This window comes from Coffea arabica, chromosome 2e, assembly GCF_036785885.1.
Source record: "Coffea arabica cultivar ET-39 chromosome 2e, Coffea Arabica ET-39 HiFi, whole genome shotgun sequence".
Lineage (NCBI taxonomy): Eukaryota > Viridiplantae > Streptophyta > Magnoliopsida > Gentianales > Rubiaceae > Coffea > Coffea arabica.
In genome coordinates, this window is record NC_092313.1 from 50,518,637 (window position 1) to 50,539,755 (window position 21,119).

The following is a 21,119-nucleotide window of genomic DNA, read 5'->3' on the forward strand; positions in this document are numbered from 1 at the left end:
ATTGGAAGATTAATGGGTTTAATTGAAAGATTGGGCAAGATTGGAGACTAGAAAATTGAGAGCTTTTCTTTCTTTCTTTGAGCAAGAAAGTTGGCCAAGAGTGGTAAGAAATGAAGAGATTTTTGGCCAATTTTACTTAAATGGTAAAGTGATGAATAGTAGTCAAACTCAAGACTAAATCTTATGGTGACACTTGTCACCTTTAGGTTTAAAACTTATCTTTTTGTCTCCCCAATACAAATATCTTAACACCTTGTAAAATAATATCACTTAATACAAATTTCCAACAAGTTGTCAAAAATATAATGCATTTACCGCACTTGCGGGTCCCACGTTCAAAATACTCTCTTAATTTCTCAAAAACTAACCGATACTAGAAAAATCATTTTCAAACTATCTTTGCTCATAAACTTTATTTGGGGAATTTTTCTAATAAAGAAAATGTAGAAAAGGCGGACGATTAAATAAAATAAACCCTAGAAAATTAGAAAATTTTCGGGTTCTCACACTCATTCTTTCGGGGCGTCACACGATCCATCTGAGTATCAACCATGATGCTCAACTCCTCGACATCCTGGGTCAAAATGTGATTAGCATCCCTCAGCTGGCGACGCTCGTCGTCCAAAGACAGCACTAACTCGTTAGGGTAGGCATACGTGACCCTACACTGGCATCGAGGATACCTATCAGTTGGTGTATAACGTATACGAGGTCCTCCGTCTCGTGGCCTATAGGATATAGACCTAAGAGGCTCTACATGTCCATTAGCCACTCCATTACCATTAGCATGTCCATTTCCATTTTCCATACCTGCAAAATAACCAAAATCCAAAGGTTAATACTTAAATAGCTAACTTGCTCAAGTGCCACTTAAGGTATGTCTAACCAACTCACTTCTTAACTCTTAAAAGGTTCAGGGTTTCTAACATATCTAATATTTCTTCCAAATAATTTTTCTAACCTAGGCTCTGATGCCACCTGTGGCGTCCCTACTTCTCCCTAAGGCGAACCAGAGGGTTGGCGGGTCGCCTGCCTAGCTCTCGCCAGGACTCACGCAAGAAAACCGACTAAACCCTTTCCACGTATAACTTAAACCGAAACAAAATTCGTCATCCGAACATGTCACACCTTTAAACGGCCGGAATACTTAAACACATTAACTTCAGAGATAACATTGACATTGGACATCTGTATGTTCACCCGTAGTACATCTCCAACTAGCTTAACACATAACTACACTTATACAATACAAACCACAAAGTAAACTCATAAAGGTCAAATAAATTCATACAAGCCAAATGTGACGACCCCACTTCTCCCAAGGGCGAACCCAAGGGTATCGGCGGGCCGCCTGCCTAGCTCGCGCCAGGACTCAAAACTTAAAGCAATAAAACTAGATAAATCGAAAGAGCACTATATACAATATATATATATACAATCCCAAAAGTTACATTTACATCCTCAAAAGTCTCGAGTCAAACCACTCTAATACACTATAACCACAACCAGCAGAAGATAGACCCTAAGAAGGGTCCTTATACAAACCACCAAAACAAAAACAAACATCCTAACTGTTTAACTAATACAAGCCAATCTAACTATACTAGTGTACGAGCCAAAAGTCCCCGCGTCGGCCCCTGCTAAGGAAAACAAAAGGAAAGGGGTAAGCTATATGCTTAGTAAGTAAACAGGGGCGAAAGCATAAATTTCACGTAACAACAGTTACACAGTAAGAGTAAAGCAAAAGCAGAAAAGTAACATCACATAATAAGGATACAGGTGGCTCCAAAGCCAATTCATATGCCATGCGTGATCTCCTGCCGACACTCCGTCGACCACACTCAATGGTCCGTAGAACTTCACTTGTACACCCACCGACACCTTATCACCCTCACTGGCCAGTCACCTCACAAACTTGCCCGGGCGAACGAAATCACAAACTTGAGCTTGAGTCACAAGCTCGGGTCACAAACTTGGTCACCTTCTCGGTGAACCGGATTCACAAAATTGGTTCATAACATGAACCTACAAACTTGGTGACCTCAGACTAAGTTGGACTGACTTCGACCAAGCCCTAACCGGCTCGAATAGTCCATACAGGTCTTAGATCGGGCCCACGAACTCACAAACTTTGCAAACTTCACAAACTTTACTCGAAAGTCGCCCCGAGCCACAAGCTCAAGGGTTTTGGTTCCAAAAGGTTCATATACATATGCCAAGTACAATTATACATTCAAATTAGGGTTTAGGTCGAGTATGATAAAGTACACCCTCGCCTAAGTACCCTTTTCACATATCTCAAACACATAGCAAAGAAAACACACCAAACTGGCCTGAATACTTACTCAGAATCTGAAATAGCAAAAACACGAAGTCGGATCGAAATGAACAGCTAGTAGTGGGCCCCACCAGTTCCGCCCAGCTCACCACCGTCTGACATAGAAGATTGTGTCACATAATATCGCAAACGGCTACTATCGTGCCTAAAACAAGCAAAACGGCAAAAACGACACGCGCGCACGTAAATATGACGGACGGAAACGGAAACGGCCCTTAGCGGAAACGGCAGATTTGACACTCGTTTCTAGTTTACTCATAAGTTGAGTTACGAATATCGGATTAAGGCGTATGAGATGCCATATCGAAGCTTAAAGGATGAACAACAACTGTTATGAAGACATCCAGAACTGAAACTGGAGGCTTCAGTCCCAAATGAACCAAACACAATCACTTACGAAATCTGACCAATCCACAAATGGTCAGTTTTGAGTGCAAACTGTTGTCCATGCTACACATGGTCAAAAGAGCTGAAAATTGGCAGTTATATGGTTCATTTCAAATGGAACAACTTTCATGAAGGTTGGCAATCCAAATTCGGAACGGAAATTGGTCATCAGGACCAAAACAGATCTGACCAGAAAATGGTCATTTCCACGGGCAGGCCTTGTTTGCTCGGCTATATCTCAGGTTTTATAAATCCGATTCATGAAATTCCAAGGGCGTTAGAAAGCTCTGATATAGGGCTATAAGTTTAGTGTTTTGGTGGCAAGCCCAAACAGCTTGTAACCCAGTCAAATGTGAAGCCAAAGTTCCAGTCGTAAACTGTCCGGATATAAGAACAGTCCTGACATGAATTCTTATTTCGATCATAACTAGAGCTACGGAACTCGGATTTTGACGCACTTTATAGCGTTTCAAAGCTGTGGCCAACATCTACATTTCTTATGACATAGTCGACACCCAGATCATACTCTATCAAAATCGAAAAGTCACGGTCAGAAACTTTCCAAAAACGTAACAGAATTTGACGGTCAAAACAGGTCTGAGTATTTCGTTTATAACTCAGGATATACTAATCCGTTTAACCTAAACTTTTACAGGAATATCCAGGACTTAAGGGGCTACAACAATGTAGAAGGCCACTCAGTCCAAATCCTAGCACAACTAGGTCAAATATGCAAAATACGAAACCAGAATTACCAAAACAGGTTTGCAAATCACATAATGCTGTAATGAGTCCAACTCAGTCTATACAAGTCCAAATGCATTGATTCCAAAGGTATATGGTAGCTAAACCATTCCTCTATATTTCATCAGAAGACACCAACATCCAAATCCAAAGTAATTCCAGTCAAAATAGCCAAATACAAACGCAGTTCTGCCATCCTGATCAACCCAGAACAGCCACAATAAAATCGACATATCTCACTCTACACTAATCCAAATGACCTGAAATTTTACAGGAACCTCAAACACATCCATACCTACAACTTTCATGTTTTAAGCAAAATCCAATTCGGCCTCTAACCCTATGATCCAAAACCGGACAGAATAAGGGGTGATAAAACCCTAACTTTCCACAATTCAATCCAAACCCAAAATTGGTTGCAATTATCACTAATTCACACCTACTAGAGTCATTCCCCCTCATTATCAACCATCATAGATGACCACAACATCACATTCATATTAAACCAGAAAATTCCTCAAAAATATAAAAACTTCACCAAATCACTTCAAATCAAGAAATAAATCACAAATATCATCACTTTAGCCACTACTAAGCATAACTTAAGCATCATTAGGTGTAGGAGTATGTTCAATCATCACTTACCTAGTATACAAGAGAAGAGGAGTTGTAGACCACCTTAGCTCTTCCAAAACTTCACCAAACTCACCACTAACACCAAATGGAAAGGTTGTATGGAGTAGAAACTAGTTTAGGCAATTGGTTTGGATGATTTGAGCTAGTTGAAAGCTTGAAATTTGAAGAAGTTTTCTTCCTTCTTGGCAAGAGAGAGGGCCGGCTATGGAGGAGGTAAGAAATGGTAATTTTTGTGCAATTTTTAAGATATTTAACCATTTTGGTCAAAAGTCAAAAACATGAATAGTAAATCATAAAAGTATAACCAATAAGAGAGTAACACTTGTCACTTCTTAAATGCATTCTTATCTTTCTTTTTCCTCTCACATCAATCAAATTTCACTCTCTACTTATCTCTTAACACCTGATAAATTTCACACAGTATCCGAAACTTAACCTTATTGGCCGAATTTTTCCGAACTTTTCGCACTAGTGGGTCCCACGTCCGATATACGTTCTTAATTTCTCAAAACCTAACCGATACTTGAAAACTCATCTAAAACCTATATTTACTCAGAAAATTATCTGGGGAAATTTCCAATAAAGAAAAAATGTAGAAAAGGCGGGCGATAAAAACCCGAAACCACCTCACCGATTAACGAATAACCCTCATATCAGCTTACGAACGGACTGGGGCCTCACACCAAAACTCACCCACTTAGGACAATTTCGTCCTCGAAATTCAATCCGTGGTCAAAGCGTACCTTCGAAACCTGCCGTAAAGGATACACGAAAACACAAAACACAAAACAGTTACACGAAAGGCACGCAAAGGATAGGTACAATACAAAGTCACACCAAAAGATATACAAATTACCCGACCTCCAGTCGGGTCAAAACCCAATATACACACGAGCACTCCGGCTCCAAAAATCTAGTCAACCAACCAGATAAAAACCCGAAACCACCTCACCGATTAACGAATAACCCTCATATCAGCTTACGAACGGACTGGGGCCTCACACCAAAACTTAGGGTTTGCACTTTTCCAGCTTCAAGTGGCAACTCAAAACAAAAGATACATAGACCGATTCGAAACAATATTTACAAAAGCCAAAAGCATATTTCAAATCTTTTGAACGCCTAAACCTGTTAAGGAAAACAAATATCGTGTGGTGAGCTAAAGCTCAGTGGTGCCCAAAACACGCAATCATATAACACAAATAGTAAATAATCTTCAAGCTTAAATTCAGCAAGTAGAAAAGCATATAACAGCACAGTGTAGGATACAGGGGCTCTCAGGAGCCATTTCCACGAACTTGATCAAAATTAATCGCAGTTGACCCTCCGTCAACTCTCACTATCTAAAGTCCATGTAGATCCATTATTTTTTTCTGAACACGCTCCAACCAACTTACTACCACCGGGCCCGCACACCTCACGAGAGAGTTTGGTATTACTCGAGTATACCTTTTTATAAACTAGTCGAGGGATTCACCCAACGACGTCACAACAAGTGGTTACCAGGTCAGGATAAGAGGCCCTCCCACCCTAAGGTGTTGTACATTCCCCTGCCTGGTAGATTAGTTGACGAGTCCACGCTCCAGTCAACAAATTCAAGGTTTTAGTACTTGAGATAGGATAAGAGGCCCTCCCTCCCTCAGGTGTGGTACGTTTCCCCACTCAGTACTTAACTAGTGCAAACAAGATATTCGAGAAAACATTTCAAGCAAGTCACCACTCGAAAGGGCTAGTGCGATAAAGTACACACTGCCCACTTCGATGGATCAGGAAAAACCACTTTCCAAATACCACATAACAAATCAAGAAAGCACTTTAACAAGTTAATCATAGAACAAGCACGGACACTCACCAACAGTGAAGCTCAAAAGTCAAGCTGAGAATTGTAGTCCACGCCCTCGCTAAACCCTAGAAAACCAAGTTTTTTTTTTTAAAAAAAAAAACTATAAGTTTTACTATACAACCCTTGGTTTAAATACAGAAAATTATCTGGTATAAAACTAATTTATTTTCTCAGAATAAATCAATAAATCTCTTAGAATTAAAGCTAGTAAAGTAATAGAGTATTTCGTATGATTCCTTTAAAGCTACTTTTCTTTCTAGAGGTACAACTAAACCAATTTAATTCAAACAGGTTTTCTTGCCGAACAAGTTTTCCATGCCTTTTATTTGAAATTGTTCAAATCTAGTGTTTTTAACAATTCCCTCTAAAACAACTAGCCAAGGATAATTTTATGAAAAACTTAAAGTTTGGAAGTTAATACAATTATTTCTTAAAAATACTAGAACTAGTTTAAGCAAAGAAAAGAATTAACTAGTTAGTAAGGTTTTAAAAAGTCCTGTCATTTAAATTTTAATATTAACGTGTTATTCTCAATCTCTATAACTTGATAGTAAGATAAAATAATTCCACAAAGCTTGTTTTAAAAGTACTCAAATTCAACAGACCAAAACGGACTTCACGATTTCAAATCATTTGCACATTGTATTCCCGGTTGCCAAAATAGCCAAATCACAATTCAAACATCAATTTCACTAGGGCTTCATCAATCATTAGCCCTAGGTCTCAACAGATTCAATTCCAAATAACATTCAACAAAGGAAGTCCAAGGTATCAAAACAATTCCAAATCACAAACCATGGCCCTTCCAAATACGTTTCAGGCAACCACTTGAACAAATTCACCAAAAATTAAACTCTTGCAAAAATTACTCAAATGGCCAAGAGCTTCATCAATCATTAGCTCTTGACGACAAACAATCATCCCTTGCAACAATCAACCAGAAATTTAACTCAAACATAGGAGATAAGTCACGGCTAGCTTACACACAACTAACTCTAGAAGTTCAGATTTTCTTTTCTTGCTTCAATAGTCAATAAAATTCCAGCAAATGTCAATTCAAGATGTCCATTAAATCTCCATCTTTTACTTGCTAGAAACACTAAACATAAAGCTTATAATCTGTCCAACATGAAATGAATCAAATAACAAGTAATTCCAGCAAATTCTTCCACCAAGACGTCCCCATAAATCTGACATCATCTAAGATATAATCTTCCAACAATTTGACAGTTTAAATGTGAAACTTTCTTCACAAATTCTTCATTTTTCCACTCCAGCTCAACATGCAGAGTGGAGTTATCATGCTACGGTGTATCTTGTGCAACAATATGAAATTTACAGCCAAAGATTCAAAAGGAAAGCTGGATAAAATTCTGTTTCCTTCTCTCAGCCATGCTGAAAATTTTCAGCAGCAATCCATCTTTAAAGCAAGGAATTCCTCCAATAATCTCTCCATTTCACACTTAAATCTAACATGCAAAAGGTGATTAGCAAGCTACAATCAAATCTTAAACATCCCATACGAAAATCCTAGCTACAAATTCGAAGAAAAACTAATCAAATGTTCAACCCCTTCTCTCTGCCGCAAAATTCAGATTTCATCTTTTTTTTTCTTTCTTTTTCTCTAACCACGACTCACATCAGCTTCATGCATGATCAAAATAATTAACTATCTATCAGTTTTGATCCAAACCAAGTGCGGATAACATAAAAAAAAAATTATCATCCAACCAGAAATTCATTCGATCCTTCTCGGTTAGCTTGCATGCAAGCAGATTTTGTGTTCCTACAACTTTCTTGCTTAATCAAGGCAAATTAACCTCATGCAAAGCTTAATCATTCAGTTTTTAACTAGCTAAACCCACAATTAAACTCAGATCACCATAAATTAACAAACTAAAGCTGCAATTCCAGCTCAAACTCTCGGCAGCTTCAATTCTTTCCAAACCAGTTTTCTTGCAACTCAATTCTTTTTCCAGCCGCACAATTCCCACATGCATGCCCCTAAACAGCTTCATCAACCAATAAACAACTAATCTAAGTCCAGAAATTACCTCAGCTTGAAGCTTAATACACGCGACTGGCAGCTGAAATATTTTTCCCTCTCGGCAGTCCAAAATGCAGCCCGCTAGCTCTTCCTCTCCCTTGCTCAAGCTTGCGACTAGAATGGAGGAAGTTTGGTTCTCAGACTTCACCAGCTCACGGATGGAAGGAATGATAACAACAGGTCTCTCTCTCTCTTTTTTTTGCGCTTACGGATAGAAAGGAAAAAGAATGGAAGCTCGGCTCTCTCTCTCTTTCTCACTTCACTCTTGGCTCGCGGCAGAAAAGAAAATGTAAGATTGAAGTTGTAATGGCTTGGAAATGATATAAGTGAGTGTGGTAGTGGAGTGTATATAGTGCAATGTTTTAAGTGGCTGAGTCGGCATGAGGGATGGTAGGTGCTGGAATGAAGAATGAAAAATGGAACCGGCAGAAATTGGAAGTGGTTGGAATGTTTCATGGCTGCATGGTGAATTTGAAATGGAGGAAGGCTATTCCTGTCTTTTAACATCTTGTTCACCCTTCACTTGAACTCCTCATTAGTAAACTAACTCCAAGATTTTCCCCAAATGAAATTTGATAGCCTACTAACATACTAGTCTTGCAAAAATTAAACTATCGAGATTCAACGTCCTAAGCGTAATTATAAAAAGTTTTGACTTAAAACGATTTCGTCTTAATTCTAGGCTTCCGTTAACACCTAACGTTATTAACACTTAAAATTAGCTATTGAAATTCAAATAATCTAATATTTTGCACAATTAACTTATTTGCGACTTTAAACTTATCATCACATACTTATTTAAAAACCAACAATAACAAAAGTTAGTAAGAATCAAAAATGCAAATGCAACGTGTGTATATATAAATATACATATATATATATATGTATATATATATATATTTTTTCAAGGTTCTCACATCCTCCCCCCCTTAAAATGAATTTTGTCCTCAAAATTCTCACCTTCTAATAAAATAACTCGGGGTACTTTTTCTGCATAACCTCTTCCAGTTCCCAAGTTGCTTCCTCTATTCCATGATTTTTCCATAGAATCTTCACCAAAGGAATTTTCTTATTTCGCAATTCCTTCACTTCTCTTTCCAAAACCTTAACTGGTCCTTCCTCATAAGTTAATGACTCATCCACTTCAATACCTTCTAATTGCAACACGTGGCTTGGATCGGGGTGATATTTCTTGAGCATAGAAACATGAAATACATTGTGAATCTTGGCCATGCTCGAAGGCAACTGCAGTTGATACGCCACCTTTCCGATTCGTTTCAAAATTTCAAAAGGTCCAATATACCTCGGCTTTAGCTTTTTACCCTTTTTGGACACTACTCCACCCTTCACGGGTTTAACTCTTAGAAAAACTTTGTCTCCTACTTCGAATTCTAGATCTTTCCTCCTTGTGTCGGCGTAGCTCTTTTGTCGACTCTGGGCAGATTGAAGCCTTTCCCTAATTACTTTCACTTTCTCATGAGCTTCTTCCATCCAAGGTATAACCGTCGGATCTAGAATTTTCTTCTCTCCTATTTCATTCCAATGAATCGGAGATCGACACCTTCTCCCATACAATGCCTCATAAGGTGCCATTTGAATTGAAGCGTGATAGCTGTTATTATAAGCAAATTCTACTAAGGCCATATACTGACTCCATTTACCTCCAAAATCCAATATACACGACCTCAGCATATCCTCCAAAGTCTGAATTGCCCTTTCCGACTGCCCGTCTGTTTGGGGATGATAAGCGGTACTAAACTTCAACTTGGTCCCTAATGTCTCTTGAAATTTCTGCCAAAAACGCGAGACAAACCTTGGATCACGATCGGACACAATGCTTATGGGAACACCATGCAATCTGACGATCTCTTCTGTGTGTAACTTGGCCATTTTTTCCAAAGGAAAGCTCATACTCACGGGTAGAAAATGCACGGACTTGGTAAGCCTGTCAACTATCACCCAAACCGCATCAAATCCTTTTTGACTTCGAGGCAACCCCATTACAAAATCCATGGTTATGTGGTCCCACTTCCATTCAGGGATTTCTAGTGGCTGCAATAGACCAGAGGGTTTCTGATATTCATCTTTTACTTGTTGGCCTATCAGGCATTTTTGTACAAACTTTGCCACGTCCTTTTTCAAACTGTCCCACCAGTATAACTCTTTCACATCGTGATACATTTTGTTCACTCCTGGGTGTATGGTATACCTCGATCGATGTGATTCTTCTAGAATTTTCTTTCCTTAATTCTTCATAAACTGGAACCACAATTCGATCTTGAAACCTTAACTCTCCTTCAGACCCTAATTTAAAGTCTAGGGTTTCTCTTTTTTGTAACTTCTTCAACTTGTTCTGGATTATAAGGTCCATTTTCTGTGCCTCTTTGATACGCTCCAACAACGGTGATTTCAACGACAGGTTCCCAAATAAAATCTTCAATCTCTCCAAGCGAGGGTTCCAACTACTAACCTCTTCTAACATGTCCCATTCTTTTACCATTAACCCCGCTACATGAGCCTTTCTACTTAAAGCGTCTGCCACCACGTTGGCTTTTCCTGGGTGGTAGTTTATTGAACAATCATAATCCTCCAAAAATTCTACCCATCGCCTTTGTCTCAAATTCAATTCCTTTTGGAAAAACAAGTACTTAAGGCTCTTGTGGTCCGTATAAACTTCAAAGGTCACACCGTACAAGTAATGTCTCCATTTTTTTAAGGCAAAAACCACTGCGGCCAGTTCTAGGTCATGCGTTGGGTAATTTTGTTCATGAGGCTTCAATTTTCTAGAGGCATAGGCAACCACCTTACCTTTTTACATTAGTACGCATCCTAGACCTTCCCTAGAGGCATCAGAATATACGACGTAACCTTCTACTCCGTCAGGCAACGCCAAAACAGGAGCTGATGTTAAGCGCTTCTTCAACTCTTGAAAGCTTGACTCGCACTTTGGAGTCCAAATGAACTTACTATTTTTCTTTGTCAATTCTGTCCGAGGTCCAGCAATCTTCGAAAAGTCCTTAATGAATCGCCTGTAGTAACCTGCTAGACCCAAGAAACTTCTAACCACTGTTGGAGTTTCTGGCTGTTTCCACATTGTGACTGCCTCAACTTTTGCCGGATCCACGGCAATTCCATCTTTAGAAACTTTATGCCCCAAAAAGGAAATCTCATCCCGCCAAAACTCACACTTACTAAATTTAGCATACAGTTTATGCTCCCTTAAGATTCGCAGAACTACCTCCAAGTGTTTAACATGTTCTTCTCGAGTCTTAGAATATACTAGGATATCATCAATAAAAACTACTGCAAACAGATCCAAGTATTTTTTAAAGACTCTCTGCATTAAATCCGTGAAGGCAGCTGGTGCATTAGTTAATCCAAATGGCATGACTGCGAACTCAAAATGTCCATATCTTGTATTAAAAGCAGTCTTAGGTATGTCTTCCTTCTTAATTTTCAACTGATAATATCCTTGCCTCAAATCCAACTTGGAGAAAACTACTGATCCTTGCAGCTGGTCAAATAAGCTGTCAATCAACGGTAGAGGGTATTTATTCTTAATTGTTCTTTCATTTAAACCCCGATAGTCAATACATAACCTTAAACTTCCATCATTTTTCTTAACAAATAGAACCGGTGCTCCCCATGGTGAATCACTTTCTCTAACAAAACCCCTCTCCAATAAATCCTGTAATTGAATTTTCAATTCTTTTAGCTCTGCAGGAGCCATTCGGTACGGAGTCTTAGAAATCGGGGCCATTCCCGGCACTAGATCAATCTTGAACTCCACTTCTCTCTCCGGAGGTAACGTTTTTAATTCTTCGGGAAACACATCTGGAAATTCCCTTACCGCCGGTACCTCCTCCAACTTTACTTGGTCACTGGGAGCGTTAATCAGGAAAGCTAAGAAACCTTGCGCTCCTCTATACAACATTTTCCTTGCTCGAACTCCCGAAATTATAGCAGACGATGCTAACCTACCCTTCACATCCAATTTCAGGGTTGCTTCACCGGGAATCCAAAATTCTACCACTTTTGCTCTACAATCTAGCTTAGCATGGTAACGAGCTAGGAAATCCATTCCTATGATAACATCATACCATTTTATGTCCAAACTAACTAGATCTACTAGCATCTTACGTTCTCCAACCCAGAACTCGCAGTTCTTATAGGCCAAGCTAGTAATTATACTCTTATTACCCATAGGTGTCCTAACTTCAAGATCAAAGGATAGTTTAACAGGTTGTACATCAATTCCGGACATAAAAATTGGATTCACAAATGAGTGAGTTGCGCCAGGATCAATTAGTACTCTAGCTAATCGATGAAAGATTGGGAGAGTACCTTCCACAACCTCTGAGGAATCAGGTACAGGTTGATCGTCCATAGCGTACACCCTGGCAGAAACTTTCGGCCTATTTCCTCCAGAAGTGACTTGTCTAGCACTTGGGGTACCACCTTCTTGTATTTTTGGACAACCGGCAATCTGGTGTTCACTGCTTCCGCACCTCAAGCACTTCCATTCCTTCCTCCAGCATCCGTCCTCAGTATGGCCAGCCCTCCTGCAATATCCACAAGTTACCTGAGGGGTGGTCACACGACCTCCTTGCGGAGCGTTCCTAGTTTGATTCCTTCCACTTGGTACTCCTCTAGTATCGATATCTCTTCTTCCGGTAACTCTTGCCCCAGCTCCTCTTGCTAGAGCGCCTCGTGGTGCTCCAGGACTATTTACTCCACCCATTCCTCGACCCACTTTGGCCGGTGGAGCACTTGCATAAGTCGGCTCCCGACTGCTGCTAGGGCCAAATCTTTTCTTGGCCTGGAAGGATTTTACTTGAGCTCTAGCAACTTCCACCCTCTGAGTTCTCTCAACAGCATCAGCAAACGTGTCTATCCGAACAGCAGCTAATCCCTCCTGGATCTCGACATTTAGTCCTTACACGCCTTTGCTCCGTGGCTACCAATTTAGGAGCAAAACGAGACAATTTCTTGAATTGGATCTCATATTCGGCGACACTCACCGCCCCCTGCCTACACTTGATAAAACCATCCTCTCTTTTCTCTTGGATGAGAGGGGGTAGAAACTTGGCATTGAACTCCCGTGTGAAGTTCGCCCAGGTCCTAGGAATATGGTTCCTGTCCCAATTAACCCTAATTAGGTTCCACCAGGAACGGGCAGCTCCCTCAAACTGAAATGCTGCAAAAGTCACTTGTCTCTCCTCCGTATAATTTAAAGCAGCAAAAATGTCAGAGATCCTCTCTCACCAACCTTCTGCTATCTCAGGTTCTGGGCCTCCATAGAACTTAGGAGGTCCAAACTTCAAGAATCTCTCTAATGCCCGATCCTCAGTATCGATGGGTCCTCCTTGATGATGCACTGCCCCCGGGGCTTGGTGCTCAGTCATGCGCTCTAGAACATCGGTTATTCTATTGATCGCGGTGGCCACTGGATCTCCGGCCATGCTCCCTTGACCATGGTCTTGGTTGACCTCAGGTTTCCTATCACCGCCACCCTCGGGGTGTTGCCTAGTTGATCTCCCACGTTCTCTACCTCTAACTCGTCGATCCATAGCCTAGTTATGCCTATATGTAAATAGAGCAATTAATCGAAGATATTGTTATTTAATTACTTATTATTAATATTATTATTATATATATTTTTCTTTTGTAAGTAAAATCAACATGAATATTAAGGAAAGGAAAATAAAACACTTAACACATATATTCACATACCAAAGTTCATACAACTAGCAGGTTAGGGTGCCTTCCAAAAGTAGGGCACACAAGTTTAGCAAATATATACAAACAATCCCTTAAACCAAAAATAGGGATATAGTGCCTCAAAAGTAGGCCATCTAGCTAGACAAAATGCTATGACCTAAACTAGTGTCACTGTGAGAACCCGTAATTTTCATTTTCTAGGTTTTAGAATTTTTCATGGCTTGTTTTCTGCATTTTCGTGATTAGAAATTTTTTTTTATATATAATTTTAAGGAGCAGATATAGTTTTAGATGATTTTTCTCGTATCGAATAGATTTTGAGAAATTAAGAACGTATAATGGACGTGGGCCCCACTAGTGCGAAAAGTTCGGAAAAATTCGGCCAATAAGGTTAAGTTTCGGATACTGGATGAAATTTATCGGGTGTTAAGAGATAAGTGGAGGATGAGATGTGATTGATGTGAGAGGAAACAAAAGGATAGAAATGCATTTAATGAAGTGACACGTGTCACTTTGTGAGTGGTTGAAGCCTAAGACAACTATTCACCTTTTTGACCTTTCTTACCCTTGGATTAAATATCTCAAAAATTACCCAAAATTCACTCTTTTCTTCTCCCTCTTGGTCGGCACTCTCAAGCAAGGAAGAAAGAAAAACTCTTCAAAGAAAAACTCTCCATCTAGTGCAAATCATCCAAATCAAGTGCTTAAACTTGTTTCTACTCCATAAAATCCCTCCATTTGGTGCTAGTGAGTGATTTGGTGAAGTTTTTTGGAGAAGCTAAGGTGTCCTTCAACTCCCTCTCTCTTGTTTACTAGGTAAGTGGTGATTACACTTCCTCCTACACTCAATGATGTTTAATTTGTGCCTAATGGTGGCTAAAGTGCTGAAATTTGTGATTTATTTCTTGCTTTTGGATGATATGGTGAAGTTTTTATTTTATTGATGAATTTTCTGGTTTAATGTGATCATGAGGTTGTGGTTATTTATGATGGTTGGTAATGAAGGGTAATGATTCTAGAAGGTGGAAAAAGTGGAAGATTGCAAGTAAATTCTGTTTTGGAAGAAATCTGGAAAATTAGGGTTCTTGGTTCTTCATTCTGTCCGAAATTTTTGGTCATAGATAGAGGCCGAATTGGCCTTAGCTCAAAACATGAAAGTTGTAGGTATTGATGTTTTAAGGGTGTCTGTAAAATTTCAGATCAATTGGAGTAGTGTAGAATGAGATAAGCCGAAATTACTATTGCTGTTCTGGGTTCTTCAGGATGTTAGAACTGCGTCTGAAATGGGTTGTTTTGACTGGAATTGTTTTGGATTTGGGTGTTGAGGTCTTCTGATGAAATGTATCTTGATGTCCTAGCTACCATATGCCTTTGGAATTTCTGTATTTGGACCTGTATAGACTGAGTTGTACTGATTACAGCATAGTGTGATTTGTAAACCTGCAATTACGGTTCTGGTTTGGTATTCTGCATATATGACTTAGTTGTGCTGGGTTTTGGACTGAGTGACCTTCTACATTGTTGTAGCCCTGTCTTTTAGCTTCGAGATGGTGGGTCTTACACCCTCATCCGATAAGCGTAACGCATTTTGTGCCATTACCGCATAAGGAGGCCAAAACTGTTTTTGTTGTTGGGGCTAATATAGTTACATTTCCTGATTTTTCTGGTTTCCTTTAATGCTTATATATTCCTATGGAACCTTATTTTGGTAATACTTGGCCTTGGTTTATGACTTGTAAACAAATCTTATTGTGCTTATTTGAATAGTTTTAGGGCTTGTTTTTATTCCGATCACTTCCTAGCTAACTTTTGTACTTGTACTACTTTGAGCCTAGTGAACGGCTTTTGGGGAATGAGATGAATTTTGTGTGAGATGTTGGGACTGATTTGAGGAAATAATGAAGCCATGATGGCTGGAAACTAGGCAAAAACAAGGGATATGCTGCCGAAATTTCACTTGAAGGCTAGTTGGATTTACTTGTGATTTGAGCAAAGGACTTTTGGGTTGTTTGTGCCTAGGTCTTCATGTTACCTTTTCGTTTCCAAGAAAATCATGTTTTCCACCCTTGCATTAGTATTTATTTGGCGAGGCATACGACTAGTAGTCGAGCCTCATGTGTATTTTGTTTACTCGATTCTGGATGTGAAACCTTCAATTAGTTTACTTTGATTATTTTAGGGTTTCTTGGCGATTAAGGCCAATCTGAAGTGAAAACTTTTGAAGTTGAGCCGGTGAGTGTACCACTCCCCTCCATTGCTGTTTAACTTGATTTCTGCTCTGCAATCTGTTTATTTGTTCGAGACGAGGGTGTACTTTATCACACTCGTTCTCTAGTCTGTTCATGTGCCAATTTCTATGCAAAATTTGAATCTGTTATCTGTGTCTGCATCTGTTCGGATTTCTATGACCTATGAGCTCAATCCTGTGGCTAAGTTATTCGAGTCGGGCCGGCAAGGGCCTGGACGATTAGATAACGAACCACGGTAGTCTGTTCGGGGATTTTGGGTATTGAGACCCTTGATTCCGGGTATACTCGAGTATTACCATTTATGTTCGAATACGGTGAGCGGGCTGTGACGACCCCACTTCTCCCAAGGGCGAACCCAAGGGTATCGGCGGGCCGCCTGCCTAGCTCGCGCCAGGACTCAAAACTTAAAGCAATAAAAGCCAGAAAATCCAAAAGAGTACTATACATACTATATACAATCCCAAAAGAGTTATAATTACATTCTCCAAAAGTACCTGCTCTTACTATTACAACCGTCTAATTACAACCAAAACCAAAAGGGAGACCCTAAGAAGGGTCCTAATACAAACCACCAGAATAAAACAAACATCCTAAAAGTTCAACTATTACAAGCCAACCTACTAAACTAGTGTATGAGCCCCAAACGTACCCGCATCGACCCCTGCTAAGGAAAACAAACGGAATGGGGTAAGCTAAAAGCTTAGTAAGTAAACAGGGGCAAAAGCGTAAATTTCACGTAGCAACATTTACACAGTAAGAGTAAAGCAAAAGCAGAAAAGTAACATCACATAATAAGGATACGGGTGGCTCCAAAGCCAATTCATTTGCCATGCTTGATCTCCTGTCGACACTCCGTCGACCATAAATAAGGTCCGTAGAACTTCACTTGTACACCCACCGACACCTTATCACCCTCACTGGCCAGTCACCTCACAAACTTGCCCAGGCGAACGAAATCACAAACTTGAGCTTTAAGCATAAGCTCGGGTCACAAACTTGGTGACCTCAAACCAAGTTGGACTGACTTCGACCAAGCCCTAACCGGCTCGAATAGTCCATCTAGGTATTGAGTTCAACCTCAAACTCACAAAATTCACAAAATTATACAAAAGTCACCCCGAGCCACAAGCTCAAGGGTTTTAGTTCCCAAAATTTCTTTTATACATTTGTCATGTACAAATAAGCGCGCAAATTAGGGTTTAGGTCGAGCGCGATAAAGTACACTCTCGCCTAGGTACCCTTTTTACGCATAACGAAACACATAAACAACTAACACATAAGAGCGGCCTGAATACTTACTCAAAATACCAAAAGTAGTATAAAGGCGGAATTCACTTTGTGTGTTGGCTAGTAGTGGGCCCCACCGGCACCGCCTAGCTCACCACTGTCTGAAATCGAAGATGATGTCACAATATATCACAAACGGCAACTAACGTACTTGAAATAAGCCAAACAGCAAAATTGGCACGCGCAAGTGCGGAAACGGCAAAACGGCCGCACACGTCCGCGCAGAACGGCAAACGGAAATGGCCAAGTCGGCCATCTCAAACCGTTTTGGTCAAAATTTAGGCTAGGAATATCGGATCAAGGTACATGAGGTACCGTTACGAAGCTAAGAGGAAGGGCTACAATGTTCATGAAGACATCGCAACCCAGATCTCAAAGGGTATAGGTGAAAATTGCGTGAAACAGTTCCAGCTGTTTCATTGCGAGTTACCAAACAGGCCCTGTTTGCAAGGCCGTAACTCACGGCTCAGAAATCGAAATTAAGAAATTCCAAAGGAATTAGAAAGCTGAGACATAAGGATAAAACTTTCATGTTTTGGCCAAGACCTGAATCTATTCAGAACAAAACAAAATTCGAGTGCCAAAGTACCCGTCAGAACTGTCCAAATACAAGGCAGTTCTGACGAGCGATATTGTTTTGATCATAACCGGAGCTACGGAACTCGGTTTTCGACGTACTTTATACCGTTTCGAAGCTCAGATCAAGATCTAAACTTCTTATGAAGGAGTCGGCACCCAGATCGAACTCTATAAAAATCGAAAAGTCATGGGCAGAAACAAAATCAGAAAACGCGTAGAACCAGAGGGTCAAAACAGGCTTGAGCATTTCGTCGATAACTCAGGCTACGCTAATCCGATTGACCTGAAATTTTGCAGTCATACTCAGGACTCAAGGGGCTACGACTTTCATGTTTTACGAAACTTCTGAATCAGCACGGAACATTAAGAAAAATGGAGCTCAAGTTCAGGTTCTGGGTTGCCCTGTTTACCCATTTTGCCGGTTTCAAATGTCGCAAACATATGGTTCGTTTTCATGGTTCTTATGCAGGTTTTTCAACCACTTTTGTACCAATTAAACACACATATACTAACATCTAAATGGCCTACAAATGGTCCGAAATTCCCCTCCCAAGTCAATACCAAATTGAACAATCATCAACCACAATCCCTAACCAAATTTCATTTGCACCAATGAACTTAATCCAACCTCTCACTAACCAAACTCTATCTCACTAACCATAAGCTAAGCTAAATTAGCCTAATAGAGTCTAGGGTTTCTTACCCAAATCAGCTTTTTGCAAGTAACCAACCAAATCAAGTGAGGCAATTCATCAAACATAACCACTACAAGTCCATTTCTCAACTAAAACAAGTAAGGAAAGCATTAGCAAGAAACCCAAATTCTTTCCTCTTCTTGGCCGAATTTTCAGCAACCAAATAACACTAAAATTAACCAAAGTACTCCATAAAAACATGTGATAGGCATAAGAGGTACCACAATCAAGCACAACTAGGGTCCTATGCCAAAATAACCACTAGTTCATCAAACAATAATCAACTTAAGTCTTCAAATAGACTTTCTTACCTTTGATTCAAGCTTTGTAGATGATCACCCACAACAATCAAGTGCTTAAGTTGTTTCTCCAAGATCCAAACTCAAGATTGAAGAGCAAAAATGATGCACCAAAGCAAGCTTTCCTTTTCTTTTTTTCTTTCTCTTCTCACGGCTCTCACTCTCTCTTCAAGGTGGCCGGCCCTCTCTCTCAAATTTCTCTTCAATTTTTGTTTTGTTTTTGTTTTGTTTCTTATAAGTTGTAAGACAACATATAGTCAAAGCTTTGGGAGATATTTCTTATAGCTAACCAATCACAAAAAATGCTTTATTTGTTGTTTAAACCCTTGCACTTTAACTTTCTCTTTCTTATACAATTTCCCTCACACATTTGATAATCTTTCAATTTACTCCATAAGTCATAACTTAATCTCTTTTAAAACATGTAATCACACTTAATTACCTCACTAATCACTTTCTCATCTTAATCACTTACACTTAAGCATGCTTTATCCCACATAAAAGTAATTAAACAATAACCTTTTTGTCAAGGGCAAAATTAGGTTTAAACCCACTTAAAACTTCTAATAAATCATAACATTAGGGATTTTGCTCACTTAAGGTTTCTAACCTTCTTCTTAAAATTAATTAACCTATACCAAATGGATTAAATCCTATACCTTCCCACACTAGTGGGTCCCACATCCGATATACGTTCTTAATTTCTCAAAAACTAACTACTACTAGAAAAATCATCTAAGAACTATATTTACTCATAAAACTTATCTGGGAAACTTTTCTAATAAAGAAAATGTAGAAAATGCGGGTTTTCAATCTTAGGGTTTTCTTCTTAGCCCTAACCCTAATATCAACTTACGAACGGTCTGGGTCCTCACAGGCCCGGTAAAGGGGTGTTTGGTGGACAGAATTCGGTGCGAAGTGAGGTCTACGGACGTTGGTTCTATATACGTTGACGGAGAGTCAACCGGCTTGGATCAAGTACTGCGCTGGAAAGCTGGCTCCTGAGAGCCACCTGTATCCTTCCTATATGAATCATCAGTTACCTTACGTTACATCTGGCATGTGTATCTGATTTGTTAAATGCGAAATGCCATGATTTTAATGCTATCTGTTTGGTACCTCATTGAGCGCAAGCTCACCCCTTTCTGTTCCATTTGTTTTCCTTACAGGAAATGACCACTTTTGGAAAAGGTTGTGTTAGTTGGTTGTCAAGTTGAGCTCATGTAAATGTCTTTTGAATAGCTCTTTGAATGAAACCCTAATGTGTATTGGGTTTACTTTCTTTTGATTGGCAAACCGAACATGAATATTCGTAATGAATCGTTTTGATATGCCGCTTTGGCTTTTGGCTTGTAAATGTTACATTTCAATGTATATATGTTTGGTTGACATTTGGTTGGATTTCGGATTAACTCGTATTTCAAGCGGCAAAAGAAAATTTTGGCTACTCTCGGCCTAGTAACTGGATTCTGACGTGGCCGGTACTGTTCGTCATCGGCTTCGATTTTTTTTTGTTTTTTTTCATTTTGTGATTTTGATTTGTTTACCCGCGTTGGTAAGTTCCGGATTATGTTAGCCCGTTCTTGTGAGGACCCGCAAATTTCTTATGTTTTTCCTCAAAAATGCCTTTTATTTGAAAATTATTATTTATTAAAGCCTCCTACCCAATTATTCCACAATAAGTGCAGATAAACCTAGAAAGTAGGGTTTCACTCTTCGTTTTCAAGATTGGAGCAAAATTAGGGTTTTCGCAATTTTCCGCCGGATGAATTTTCGGTATGGAGCAAGGATCAAATTTGGTGATTAAAAGTGAATTTTAAGTGGGAAATAATATGTGATTAGGAGCAATGATATAAAGTTAGTGAATGGGAAGTAAAAACCCTAGTACGTGTGTTTTTAAGAAAAACGGCGCGAACCGGCGGGTCCCGCGCACTACCGCTTGAACGCACCAATTGACCACCACTTTCTTACCATACAAGTTTATTGATATTTGAGCAAAATATCCTCTTAATTGTCAGCTTGTTTGACCGAAAATTAGAGGCTAGAAATAGCAAGGAAAGAAAGAGAAAAATGAAAGGTGGAGGTGGCGACACTTGTCGCCATCCTAGAGTTTCTTGGCCAAGTGAGTAACTAACCTTCTTAAACCAATTTTCTGCACTTTCCCTTCATTATTTCTGCTCCATAGCCGACCAAAGAGAGAGAGAAAAGAGAGAACAAGAACAACTTTCTTCTTCTTGAATCTTAGCAATCCAAGTGACAAATCAAATTTCCAAACCGGTTAAAGTGCTAATTGT

General features: G+C 39.6%; 1 protein-coding gene across 1 annotated transcript; it reads right to left on the bottom strand.

The window, feature by feature from the left end:
* Positions 1–753: 753 nt before the first annotated feature.
* On the bottom strand, positions 754–13,565 carry LOC140036323 (uncharacterized). The gene is made up of 8 exons (XM_072077685.1): positions 13,265–13,565; positions 12,026–12,930; positions 11,630–11,977; positions 10,831–11,332; positions 10,205–10,551; positions 9,052–10,047; positions 1,129–1,233; positions 754–810 (listed from the first exon to the last, which is right to left on the bottom strand). The coding sequence occupies exons 1-8, from the start codon at positions 13,563–13,565 to the stop codon at positions 754–756; spliced, it is 3,561 nt and encodes a 1,186-aa protein (XP_071933786.1).
* Between the last annotated feature and the right edge of the window lie 7,554 nt (positions 13,566–21,119).